General features: G+C 46.1%; 1 protein-coding gene across 4 annotated transcripts in view; it reads left to right on the forward strand.

Annotated features, from left to right (window-relative positions):
- Positions 1–14,020, forward strand: part of chd4a (chromodomain helicase DNA binding protein 4a) — a 61,017-nt gene that overhangs the window by 10,602 nt on the left and 36,395 nt on the right. For all 4 annotated transcript variants that reach the window (XM_083646571.1, XM_083646568.1, XM_083646570.1 and 1 more), the window contains exons 5-11: positions 5,168–5,286; positions 5,803–6,086; positions 7,174–7,304; positions 7,401–7,539; positions 10,883–11,055; positions 11,654–11,887; positions 13,567–13,770. In XM_083646571.1, the coding sequence (XP_083502697.1) occupies positions 5,168–5,286; positions 5,803–6,086; positions 7,174–7,304; positions 7,401–7,539; positions 10,883–11,055; positions 11,654–11,887; positions 13,567–13,770 (1,284 nt within the window). The remainder of the gene's footprint in view (positions 1–5,167; positions 5,287–5,802; positions 6,087–7,173; positions 7,305–7,400; positions 7,540–10,882; positions 11,056–11,653; positions 11,888–13,566; positions 13,771–14,020) is intronic.

The following is a 14,020-nucleotide window of genomic DNA, read 5'->3' on the forward strand; positions in this document are numbered from 1 at the left end:
GACGTAATGGATCGATGTGACTTGGGAATGAGGATGACATGTTAGAGGTGGTTAGAGAAGCGAGCTTGTGACCGGAAGGTTGTCTGGATAGATCTGGGTGGGGAAAGTGAAAAGGCAGCGCTTGCCCCTCCCTCATTACCACCACTGAGGTGCCCTTGAGCAAGGCCCTTATCCCCAACCGCTCCAGTGGAGCTGCTCAGTGGCCAGCAGATCAGACTGTGGTTGTACTGGGCAGCTTCCAGGTATGAATGTGTGTGTGAATGTGAACAGGGCACTCCTGAAAAAGAGAGCATTGCTCTCAGTGAGACTCCCCCTGTATAAATAAAGGTAAAAAAAAAAATGTTGATCAATTCTGCTGACATTCTTTTGTACTACCGGTACTTACTGTCAAAAGGCCGGGGTACAACGTGTACCAGCATTTGCGGCATGCTGCAATTTGATGCATGCTGGGTCTTAATTTCACACCAACTTTTCAGGCCACTTTAATCATTTTACATCACAAATGTGTTGTTTTTTTGTTTTTGTTTTTTGGAAAAAGACCCACAAGACTTAAACGTTTGAACCGGTCAAAGAGTTGACGGAATGTAAATTGACTGTAGGAAGTGTAGCATTATCCAGCAGAAAGGGGTGTGTGTATTGTGAGAGGTGAGAACATGGACATGGATGCACAATAAGAGGCAGAATGCGAATGAGCCAACAAAGGTGTGTTTTTTTTCCCCACCTGGAGGTAGAGTGGCATTATCGTGCATTCCTTTATAACTGGGAACTGGTAATCTTACCACTTCAAAGGTCATGAGCTGGGCGGTGACGTCATCAGAGCTGGTATTTCCCATTCCAAACTCGTAGGAGCCTCAGCAGCCCCGACCGCAAAAATCCAAGATGGCTGCGCCGCGCAACAACTAGTTATAATCGTAGTAATGTTGTTTAGCACTTCTGTTTTGTTTGTGTCTCATTAAATCAGCTGTACACACAGCACTGCATAACATCTATCTGTGTGGACATGATGCTGCAGTGTTTGGATGCGCAAAATGCCGCGAAATGCCATGTTATCAACTGTTATTGCTAACAATGGCTAACCTGGCTAGCGACTGGATCTGACCAATGAACAGTGAACTTCCCAGCTCAAGTTTTCTGCAAATGGAACGCTAACAAAACGGATGTGATGTCATTTAGCCTCCACATCCCAGTTATTTTGCCATAAAGGAATGCGCCATTATGCTACAGACAAATCCTACATAATGACTTCCTGTGCAGCGTGCGAGAACAGAACAAAGCCGTGCTCTTTCTCTGGAGGTGACGGTGCAGAGGATCCTCATTCACTTAGCTGGAAGTGGTTCTATAGAATAGGGATGGGCATTTTAAGCAATTTAAATACTCGAGTACTCTCCTTCTATTATGAACGAGTGCTCGTCTGTGTGATTACTATGGTAATGACTGAGCAGGGGTAATCTGCTGTGTATGGGGCTGTTCACACATTACGTTTGCATTTTTGCATGGAAAAAGCGCTACCTGGGGCATTTTTTGTGAGGAGAGGAACTGACTGATATTGGGTGACGCTAAGCTAACAGATTCTAAAGCCTACCTCAGACAGTAGAGCTGTGCATCTTCACTGATCTCACGATTCGATACGATTCGATTATACAAGTCTTCGATTCGATTATACGATGCATCTTAAATCGATGAATCACTTTTTCCGCAATACATGATTTATTTTTTCTCACTTTCTTTTTTCTCACTGTGTGGCTACTTTTAAAATAAAAGTGCATTTGGAATTGCATTGTATTATGATCCATAATTAAAATAAACAACTGCATGTACTTACATTCTATTTTATTTGATTATAAAAAAAAAAAAAAAAAAAATTAAATAATCGATTTTTGATATTTGTTAATCGATTCAGAATCGTCCTATTAAGCATCGCGATGCATCTCTGAATCGATTATTTTCGACAGCTCTATCAGACAGTAGCCTATCTCCGATGGTTGGATGGATGGCATTAGCGCTTTGGAGCAGACACGTTGTGAAACAAGCGAAGGCATTTCCCTGTCCATTGTCCAGCAATGTCAGGTTATTGTCCAGTATCATCCATTTTACTTTATGATCACTGTTACATTAACGTAAATCCACGGATTACAAGGTCCGGTGTTCTGCCAAAAAGTGAAAACTGACCAGTGTGATTAACGTTACAGCTGCAGCTGAATAGTGATCACCATGAAGCGATTGTCTCCCAAAAAGTGATTCTTTCTCCACATTTCTTGTGACTAACGTTATGGGAAACGACAGTGTAGTCAGTAAACTAGTGCAATGTTTTGAATGAGTTTTATCGGGCGTGCGCTGTGAAGAAGCGTGCGGGAGCATACCTCCAGCCATCATTTTCGGGATGAGCTGGAAAACTTCCGGTTAAAACTTTCAAAATAATGTTACTTAAACAAAAGTAAATAGCTTATTGATGCACGTTGGAGGAGAAAAAGTATTTCAACGAATGAAGCAGCAAACCTTGTATCAAAATACTCGTGATGTTATATGGCGTGAAACTGTGGCTGTAACGCATTACTCAAAATAAATAAGGTTACGTTACAATAAGCGTTTTATTTTGAAAGCAACAAAGCGGATGAAGTACTTGTACATTCTGGCTGACTTGATGCCCGTGCAGTTCATGCTGCCAGATCCACATGACGATGCGTGTGTAGATTTTAGACCATTTTCAAAGGGGTGGGGAGTGGGGCGAGTACCCGAACAGCAGAAACGCTACTCGAATACTGACGTTATGAACGAGTGCTCGAGTACCCGACATGTTGTCCGTTGGCTCTGAGCGTGCTCGCTCTCTCCTGATTGCCCCACTTGACTACTGTATGTTTCTGCAGCACAGTTCTTTTAGGCAGCAGATCTGCAAACACATCATACTGCTGTACACTCTCCATGCATACTGCTGTACACTCTCCATGCATACTGCTGTACACTCTCCATGCATACTGCTGTACACTCTCCATGCATACTGCTGTACACTCTCCATGCATACTGCTGTACACTCTCCATGCATACTGCTGTACACTCTCCATGCATACTGCTGTACACTCTCCATGCATACTGCTGTACACTCTCCATGCATACTGCTGTACACTCTCCATGCATACTGCTGTACACTCTCCATGCATACTGCTGTACACTCTCCATGCATACTGCTGTACACTCTCCATGCATACTGCTGTACACTCTCCATGCATACTGCTGTACACTCTCCATGCATACTGCTGTACACTCTCCATCCATGCATACTGCTGTACACTCTCCATGCATACTGCTGTACACTCTCCATGCATACTGCTGTACACTCTCCATCCATGCATACTGCTGTACACTCTCCATGCATACTGCTGTACACTCTCCATCCATGCATACTGCTGTACACTCTCCATGCATACTGCTGTACACTCTCCATCCATGCATACTGCTGTACACTCTCCATGCATACTGCTGTACACTCTCCATGCATACTGCTGTACACTCTCCATCCATGCATACTGCTGTACACTCTCCATGCATACTGCTGTACACTCTCCATGCATACTGCTGTACACTCTCCATGCATACTGCTGTACACTCTCCATGCATACTGCTGTACACTCTCCATGCATACTGCTGTACACTCTCCATGCATACTGCTGTACACTCTCCATCCATGCATACTGCTGTACACTCTCCATGCATACTGCTGTACACTCTCCATGCATACTGCTGTACACTCTCCATGCATACTGCTGTACACTCTCCATGCATACTGCTGTACACTCTCCATGCATACTGCTGTACACTCTCCATGCATACTGCTGTACACTCTCCATCCATGCATACTGCTGTACACTCTCCATGCATATTTGATCAGGTGTGGGGACCCGTTGCGAAGAATAATTTTCAGCCATCGGCATACATCACGCTGAACATCATGCTGAAATGTGTGGCTGTGAAGAAGAATCTTCATCTATACAGTGATATGACCCTAGTTATCAAGGGCAAGATTAGTCTATCTGTTTAAATTATATTGAACACCAGACAAAATCTCCAAAACAAATCAAGGTCTGGAAACGGTCTGGAAAATGTGTAGGAACCCTGATAGAACATCTACATGTGAAACTGGTGGTTATATCTTCTCTTTAGCCCATTCTAAATGATATTACATGTACCAGCTTCCCTTCCACACTCTGTGCACCCCATCCATTGATGTGATTTGTATTGATGGCAGGTCACTGAGTTAAAGCAGCGCTGAGCTAACAGGCCGACAAATCTCTCTTCATGCTTTCAGATTGGGATGCATGTGCCTTTTTCCCCTCATACATAATCCAGAGAAATCTTAGCTGTTGGAATGCAGTTTTGTTTTCACCTGTTTGGAATTTGATGCATCAGTTGATTTAAAATCTTGGTGGTGATCTGAGATTTCTGCCATTTAGTAGATTATATATTATACCGTTCAGTTGAATGTGAGAATGTCCGACATTTGAATCCCTAGTCCAAGTTGTCAGATAAATGGTGTTGCATTCACATGCTTTCTTGTGAATGGTCAAATCAAACTTCAAATACAAACACAAACTGCTACAGAGGCTGCAGCTTTGCAAGTTGGGAGAATTAAATTGTTTAGCGTTCACAAGGTTTCTGCCGCTGGTGAATCCCACAATTGACTAGCCAACGACAGTTTGTGGTTTTGGTATTTGTAGTTTTGGTATTTGTAGTTTTGGTGTTTGTAGTTTTGGTGTTTGTAGTTTTGGTGTTTGTAGTTTTGGTGTTTGTAGTTTTGGTGTTTGTAGTTTTGGTGTTTGTAGTTTTGGTGTTTGTAGTTTTGGTATTTGTAGTTTTGGTGTTTGTAGTTTTGGTGTTTGTAGTTTTGGTGTTTGTAGTTTTGGTATTTGTAGTTTTGGTATTTGTAGTTTTGGTGTTTGTAGTTTTGGTGTTTGTAGTTTTGGTGTTTGTAGTTTTGGTATTTGTAGTTTTGGTGTTTGTAGTTTTGGTGTTTGTAGTTTTGGTGTTTGTAGTTTTGGTATTTGTAGTTTTGGTATTTGTAGTTTTGGTGTTTGTAGTTTTGGTATTTGTAGTTTTGGTATTGACGTTTATAAGTTGACGCTTACGCGTGTCCATGTGATCGTAATGAAACCTGTTGTTTTTTTGTTTCCTGCAGGAGCCCAAGACGTCCTCCCAGCTGTTGGATGACTGGGGCATGGAGGACATCGACCACATCTTCACCGAGGAAGACTACCGCTCTCTGACCAACTACAAGGTCTTCAGCCAATATGTCAGGTAGGTACACACACACACACACACACACACACACACACACACACACACACACACACACCTCTACATTAACAGACCAGAAAGAAAAACGGTATATAACTACAACAACTGGCTAATATACCAGGGTGCTACTAAAAAGGTTAAATATGGTTAAATGTTGTGTTAAATGTCATTTGTTCGGTGTTATGTTACGTTATGTTATGGTATTTTACTCTCCTAGAAATCTCCCCAGTTGACCTGATGCTTACTTAGTGTTATTTCTCAGGCTAGTTTTGGGTGTGAGATTCAACTCAATCCGCAATAAAAATGTCTTAAAAGCTCAAATTTAACTTGCAGAAACCCGTTTTCATCCCGAATACATCAAGCAACTAATGTGACCGTGTCCGCAGCTCGAACTAGTGCTGCTTTTCAAACTTGAGTGTGTGGATTCCTCTCTTGGACACCATCTTGATTTCTGAACACCCAGACAGTGTCGTCCGCTTGTCAGTTCCGTGTCTCTTCATGTCGTCTCTCCTCCAGGCCGCTCATCGCAGCCAAGAACCCCAAGATCGCCGTCTCCAAGATGATGATGGTCCTGGGGGCCAAGTGGCGCGAGTTCAGCACCAACAACCCGCTGAGGGGCGCCGCGGCCGCCAACGCCGCCCTGGCCACCGCCAACGTGCCGGCCGCCGTCGACAACATGGTGTCCGAGGTGGTGGCGCCGCCCGCCGCCGTGCCCCCGCCCCCCCAGCCTGAGCCCCCGCCGCCTGCGCCCGCCCCCGCGCCCGCCCCCCTCCGCAAGGCCAAGACCAAGGAAGGCAAAGGTACAACGAGAAAGAACAGTTGTCTACGTTTAACCCATCCCTTTAAGATTGCATGTATATCCCTCACAAATGAGGGCTATACATGCAAATGCTGCATCAGGTATCAATGGGGTAATGCTGCGTTTCCTTCAGAGTAGGAAATTCCCAGCTGCTAGCATGTAATTACCACCTCGGGTTAATGTTATCAAATTAATGCTATCCCCCATTTTAGAACGGCTTACAAGAGCCTGGAGCCTTCCCTGAAAATGAGTGTGATCATTCCCAGGTCAAAAACACATTTTCTGCAGTGTAGACTATAAAAATCATGACCGCGTCGTCCTATTTTAAAGGCCCTCTTTTTAGCACACTTGACAATCACAGTCACTTAAATTATCAGGTACAGTAACTACCTGAATACACCAGTGGTGCTGCAGAGACAAAGGGACAACTAATACAGACTAGTACATCAAACAAATACAGTATAAAGCAGAGCCCCCGTGTGGTAAACAAACAGCAAGTGACTCCAAACCTTACAGTACGACATTGTACCAGGTGAACTGCCTGCTTTTAATACAGCAGACTTGGAAAAACACCTGTCTGTTGGCTGCTGGAGCTCACACACTCACCAGCAATGAGCCAAAGTCCCCTCCAAGATCCCCCCCCACACACTGGATCTCTGTCCGTTGTTATTTAAGGAACATATGAAATCCGTTTGATTATTTTCCAAAATCTGTCCGACCCGCCTCAGTCAGCCTCTAAGACACATTTCTCAAAGTGAAAACCAAGTTGTGAGGTGACATAAGGGTCCCACGCTAGACCCCCCCCCTCTCTCAAAACACCCCAATCAAGAAGGGAATAATTTCTCTAGGTCTATTTTACAATTACAATTACAAATAATTACCGTAGGTCTACTTTTGATTTTGATAATTAGGCCTACTTTCTTATTAAGAAAAACAAAACCATTTCACTCGTGTTTGACAGTTGATTCCATTTTTATTATCAAATTCCATGATTCCATCAGTTGTTTCCGTTTAGCGGAGATGTTCCTTGACGATATTCCCCTCCTCTGCTTTGTGACGTGCTGCTGACCCCTCTTGCCTCTCCTCAGGTCCCAACGCCCGCAAGAAGTCCAAGCCGGCAGCCAAACCGCTCGAGAAGAAGAACAACGCCAAGACCAAGAAAGTGGCTCCGCTCAAAATCAAACTGGGCGGCTTCAACAGCAAGCGGAAACGCTCTTCGGTACGACCTCTCACTCCATCGCTCGGCCTCTCTATTTTTCTTCCCTGTTCAATCCACTCTTCCTAATGGCTGGAAATGCTCTTGTTTCCTGCTCAGAGCGAGGAGGACGAGCCCGACGTGGACAGCGACTTCGACGACGGCAGCATGAACAGCGTCTCTGTGTCGGAGGGCTCCAACAGCCGCAGCAGCCGCTCCAAGAAGAAGCCGTCCAAGAACAAACCCAAGAAGAAGAAAAGTACGTCTCTGTGTGTGTGTGTGTGTGTGTGTGTGTGCGTGCGTGTGTGTGTGTGCAGGGTATCCTTCCCCTTAGCCCTTCCCCTTAGTTTTGCGCGTTCATGTGAGGGGAAGGGGTATCCCAATTCTCCTGTGGATCGAGGGCGAGGGCCGAGGGCGAGGGCCGAGGGCTAGGGCTGAATAGCATCAAAACGAAGATTTTCCCGGACCTTACTTGCTACCAAGGGGTAGATGGATTTTTCCCAGAATTCAGTGCAAATACCAGCAAATAACATTTCGACAGTCACATTTGTGTTATATTCCGTGTTGTATTGCTATATATAATGCAACCGGGTGCACTTGAAAAAGTTTTTTTGAATCGCTAATTTGTCATCGTGCATTAGTATCGTTTATAGCGGGACGGTCTGCATGTGATAGTCCGTCATTTACCATCGATATATATTACGTTTTGTGTTGCTAATGCAACCCGGGTGCACAAGTTAAAAGACAAGCGGTGGACATCACGACGTTTGCAGACGGCATTTTGGAATGTTTGTTTTGTCGCTTCTGCTGACGTAGCAGTCAGCTAGCGACAACGTTTGATGACGTAGCGGCAATTGAGTGCTGTCCCATTTCTTAGGGGTTTATCGTCGCCCCTAGCCCTTGGCACTCTGTTTTGAGGGGCAGGGGTAAAAGCAAATTTATACTGACTGCGGAGTGTCCGGTGTCCGCGGTGTTCACGGCTAGACCGTTCTCTCCGCAGAGGCACATCCTTTTATGGTAAATACGGTAGGAGTGCAGCGTCTGCAGAGAGCGGAGAATCTCCCTCCAGGCTCCCGTTGTGTTTTTAGCAGGGATGCAAATGTCACATCAGTTCTTCATCAGTGTGTTCCTGATTTATATCGGCGAATAATCAATCCTAGTGCAATTGTAGGCTATTTTCAGTTTGTTTTTAGCAAGTAAGTTTGTTGTCTTCTTGTTTTTGTGCTTTGCATTACATTTTTTCGATCTCAAATCGTTTTTATTGACGTAGTAAATTGTAGGCTATTCACTCTAAAATGGGCTCCCTCATGACTGAGAAAAGGATCATGTTGCTCCCTCACTCATGTGGCGATGCTCAAACCCGTTCATTTTGCACTGATTTCGCCGGTCACTTGGTGGAGGCTTCTTCCCTATACAAACCATAGCAAACATTAGCCAATCATAGCCTCGGAATTGACTGCACGAGCTCGCGGCGTGCTCTGCGGAGTTAAATTTTTTGGGAGGAGCGCGGAGCTCCGTGCAGTCCCTCCGCAGAGCCTGTGCGGAGCGCCGCGCTCGCCGCACAGAGCCTCCGCTCCGCGAAAACCGGACACTCCGCAGTTAGTATGAATTAGCTTTAAGGGGTAGGGGTACAAATGAGAATTGGGATTGGGGCCTAAACACCAGCCTTGCAGCAGGTGTAAGTTAGGGCCCATAGAGTTAATATGGTGGCTTCTGTAACTGGCTGCAGGTTCCTTCCAGTCTGGGTGAGGAAGACAAGGGTTAAACACACACAGCAGAGGTGAATGTTGATGATGGCGCGTGGAGATCTGCGTTAAGGCAGAACAACACAAGGAGGTGTCTGTACACACACACGGCCCGATGACTCAGCACGTCTGAGTCCATGGTATATTTAGCAGGACGACATGTCGGTCTGGACCGTCCGCGTCGCACACTGACGCACCACGACGAGCCGGTGTGTCACAAGACCTCTGCTCCGCTCACACACACACACACACACACACACTCACTCACACACTCACTCACTCACTCACTCACTCACTCACTCACTCACTCACTCACTCACTCACTCACACTCACTCACACACACTCACTCACTCACTCACTCACACACATGAGCACAGGGAGGACAGAGGAGAGCACTGCTGGACTGTGGGGAACCTTTAACACCTAGTTTTGGTTTCACTACGGTGGTACAGCTACTCTGATTAGGGCTGCAACTATTTTCATTATTGATTACTTTACCGTGTTGTTGTTTTTTCCTTCCATTATTCGATTATTCGTTTAGTTTATGAAATGTCTAAATGAATGAAAAATGGCCATCACAAGCCGGAGACCAAACAAAATGACCCTTCATTTGGTTTGACCGGCAGTTAATTTATGATACGAAGTGAGGAAAATCAAACGGATCTTAGCCTTTTATGAAGCTGTAGCCGGTACATTTTTTGGTTTAATTGGTTAACATTTTTAAATAATAATTGATTAACTTTCTGTCGATTTGATACGTTAATGAAAGAGTAATGGCCATTAAGGAACACACAATCAAGGCTGAGGTTGCTCAAGCCCAAAACATCTCGCCACAAGAACGGCTTCTTCCCAACTGCCATCAGCCTCATCAACAAGGCCTGTAAGCCCCCTCTACCAAGGACTCTAGCAGTAGCACTAGAGCCCGGCCGATACTGGATTTTTGATGCCGATACCGATATTAGGGAGTAAAAAAATTCCGATACCGATAATATCGGCCGATATTCTTTTTTTTTTCTTTTTTTTCTTTGGTTTTTTATCAAATTTTTATCCCCCATTAGTGCTCATTTTTAATTTATTTATCCTGGTTGCTGCTCCACCCTCTGCTGATCTGGGGAGAGCCGAAAACTGGCTCCATGCTTCCACATGGGCAGTTAGCCAGCCGCTTCTTTTCAACTGACAGGGGAAGCTTCACCGGTAGGACATAACACATGGGAGGATCACGCTATTCCAACGAGTTCCCCGCCCTCCGAACAGGCGCCCTTAACGACCAGAGGAGGCACCACATCAGCAACCCTCAAATATCAAACACTTGACAGAGATATGAGTTGACGTGAATTGAAATATGTAATGTAGGCAGGATATTTTACAGTTTATTAATAAACTCAATGCAATGAAACGCTAAACTTAACTGGGAATTTAATAATTATAAATAACTAGAAATATAAAAACACAATAGAACAAATAGTTAAGAAAAAATATTAAATATACACAACATGCTGTCTATAACTTAAAAATATCGGGAATATCGGCGCACCATATCGGCCGATACGATATATCGGCTATCGGCCGATAATATCGGCGAACCGATATATCGGTCGGGCTCTAAGTAGCACCCCCCATATCCCCCGCCCCCGTCACGACCACACCCGCCCCCGTCACGACCACACCCGCCCCCGTCACGACCACACCCGCCCCCGTCACGCGTCAGTTGAAAGTAGCAGCAGCTGGACTGCATTCATTACAGTGATGTATCATAACTGCCTCTCTCACCACAACATTTCACTCTGTTCATTTACTGCACATTATGATCCTCTCTCCTGACATCCAGTATCTCTCTCTCTCTCTCTCCCCTGCAGTAGAGACAGAGGAGGGCGACGGCTACGAGACGGACCACCAGGACTACTGCGAGGTGTGCCAGCAGGGCGGCGAGATCATCCTGTGCGACACGTGTCCCCGAGCGTACCACATGGTCTGCCTGGACCCCGACATGGAGAAGGCCCCCGAGGGGACGTGGAGCTGCCCGCACTGCGTAAGGGACACCACGCTTTGACCTGTGAACAAGCGTGTATTTCTTTCCGTGCTGCATGTATGGCCCATCTATGAACCTGGGCGAGAGTCTGGTTCCAGCCGTTTTACTGCATCTGGTGGACATGGGGCTTAAGGGGCAGCAGAATTTCTGCAGGTCCTTGAAAAAGTTGTCAAATCAACAATTATTAGGCAATGCTACAACTTAATGAATATCACTGCTAACATACACTTAGCAAGGCCTCATCCTCAGCAAAGAGTTAAACCCATAAGCCGGCATTCAGCCAGAAACCTGAATTATTTCACACTCGACGTTTCAACTCATCGGAGGCCTTTTTTTATATAAGGAAATTAAAGTCTCAATGAAGCGGCATTTTGAAAAGTATCTCGCATCCTGAATCTGAAAAGCCAAAATACCTTTTTCTGTTTTATTGAGATGACTCACCACCACCTCTCCCTCTCCCTCTCTCTCACCACCACCTCCCCCCTCTCCCTCTCTCTCTCTCCCCCTCTCTCTCCCTCTCCCTCCCTCTCACCACCACCTCCCCCCTCTCTCTCTCCCTCTCTCTCACCTCCACCCTCTCCCTCTCCCTCCCTCTCAGGAGAAGGAGGGCATCCAGTGGGAGGCCCGGGAGGAGCCCTCGGAGGGCGAGGAGGAGACCGCCGAGGCGGGCGAGCCCGAGGAGGACGACCACCACATGGAGTTCTGCCGGGTGTGTAAGGACGGAGGGGAGCTGCTGTGCTGCGACACCTGCCCCTCCTCCTACCACATCCACTGCCTCAACCCCCCCCTCCCCGAGATCCCCAACGGAGAGTGGATCTGCCCCCGCTGCACGGTGAGGCTCGCCTGGGCATCGGACCCAACAACCATGGCCAGGCTGCATTTATTATGTTCTATTCTTTTTATTTGACTAAAAGTGACACTTACTTTGAAATACGAACGGCACTCTGCTTTGAAGGCATTTATTCAACTAGGAAACTGGGAGAAACTACCTTTTTTTTTTCCTGAACTCATCCTTGTCCTCTTCTCCCTACTTCTACTTCCACCACGTATAGCCTCAGCCAGGAGTCAGCATCACAATAACTGTATTGATCCCCAGGGGGAAATGAGGTCGTGCTACAGTTGCTCACACTCAAGATAGGGAAGAATATAAACATAGAGACATTATAGGAAACATAGAATAAACCAAAAACACAACAATAAAACAAACAGAATAGGAGTGTCACAAATGTGTGCCTCAGTAACAGGAATGATTTATTACATCATCGTCATCATCATCATCATATAAAAGGGAGCAAGTGGGCTCTGTTTGTTTGTGTTTTTGTCCCACTGGATGATGTCATAGGCATTGTGACATCATCCGTGATGTCATAAGAGCATGTCATTGCTCGAGTGGCATCGCTGACATCACAATCGCTTGAGTGACATCACTGATGACATCACTCGGACAGACACCGCCCACTTAGCCAATTTGAACTAAGAAAGGGAGATGTGTTTTCTTTCCCCCGTTCCCCCTCACTGGATTATATTGTATTCAGGCAAATAGGTTGTTGGACTCTAGCAGTTGGTTAATCCCTCTCAGGGATTTCCCTCATGTTAGAGTGGAGGCAGTGTCAGACTGAAGAAGGAAATGGTTTAATGAGTTGACAAATCAGTCTGATATCAGGCTACGGTGAGTCGACCAATAGACCGCTGCTCCTCCCAGGTTTCACACTTAGACGCTGCCTAGGTGAAGTCCAGGCCAAAAGCAGAGAGTCTGATGGGAACACATCTCCAGAGACCAGTAGCTCTGTTGAGTGAAAACAAATGCTTAGCGACTAGCAAGATGCATCAGTTGGCAGAGGTGTGACCAAGTCAACTCTGCTCCAGTCCCAAGTTAGTCCCCAAGGCAAGTGTCCAGTCTTAAATGTAGAACAGCGAGTCAACTCAGGACTAGGACTTGTCAATGCAATATGGTTAATTTCAGGGATGCAAACTAGTCACCTTTAAGTGACAGCCACCTTGTTCATCCCAAAACAGGAGGATTTGTGAGTGGGTTCATGTCTGCCCTGGTACCTGTCAGCTTTTTCCTCCATCCATCACCTAGCACCCCTGGGTTTTAACCCATTGATACCTGATGCAGCATTTGTGTGTGTATCCCTTTAAGACCGCGTGATGCGGTTCCCGGTCTTAAAGGGATACACACACAAATGAGGGATATACGGTACACGCAAATGCTGCATCAGGTATCAATGGGTTAATAGGGTAAAAACTTGGTAAGAGCATCATGAGTTTTGATTTCTATAAAGAGTTTCTTCATTAAATTCAACCATGCCATACACATTCAGAAAACAGAATTTAAATTCAGTCGTCTGCTGGTACTAATCTCATCAACTTCCAATGTCAGTTGTGGAAAGTCGTGGAGAAGTCACTGAATTTGCCATCGAGGACACTTCCGCCACTGTAACGTCTGTAACGTTTTGTCGCAAAGCCGAGACTAGAGATGAACCCGTTTTCTCCCCTCCTCCTCCCCAGTGTCCGGGCATGAAGGGGAAGGTGCAGAGGATCCTGACGTGGCGGTGGGGCGAGCCCCCTCCCGGCACGCCGGTGGTCCGCCCCCCGGACCTCCCAGCCGAAGCCCCCGACCCCGCCCCGCTGCCAGGCCGGCCCGACAGGGAGTTCTTCGCCAAGTGGTCCAACATGTCCTACTGGCACTGCTCATGGGTCTCAGAGCTGCAGGTGGCTGGAGTGCACGCACACGCACACACACGCACGCACACGCACACACACGCACGCACGCGCACGCACACACACAAAAGTGTGAAAACAAGCAAATCTCATTTTGGACGATCTTTCTCTACTTCCTATATTTGCGAGGACATTTGGGTCTGATACGTATAGAAATACGTGATGTAAACGCAGACCTTAAGAACTTACCTGTTGACCTCATAACAGGTCAAACACTAAAATAAGTCAATATTCCCAAATC

The sequence above is a fragment of the Poromitra crassiceps genome (genome assembly GCF_964638095.1).
Source record: "Poromitra crassiceps genome assembly, chromosome: 11".
In the NCBI taxonomy this organism is placed as follows: Eukaryota; Metazoa; Chordata; class Actinopteri; order Beryciformes; family Melamphaidae; genus Poromitra; species Poromitra crassiceps.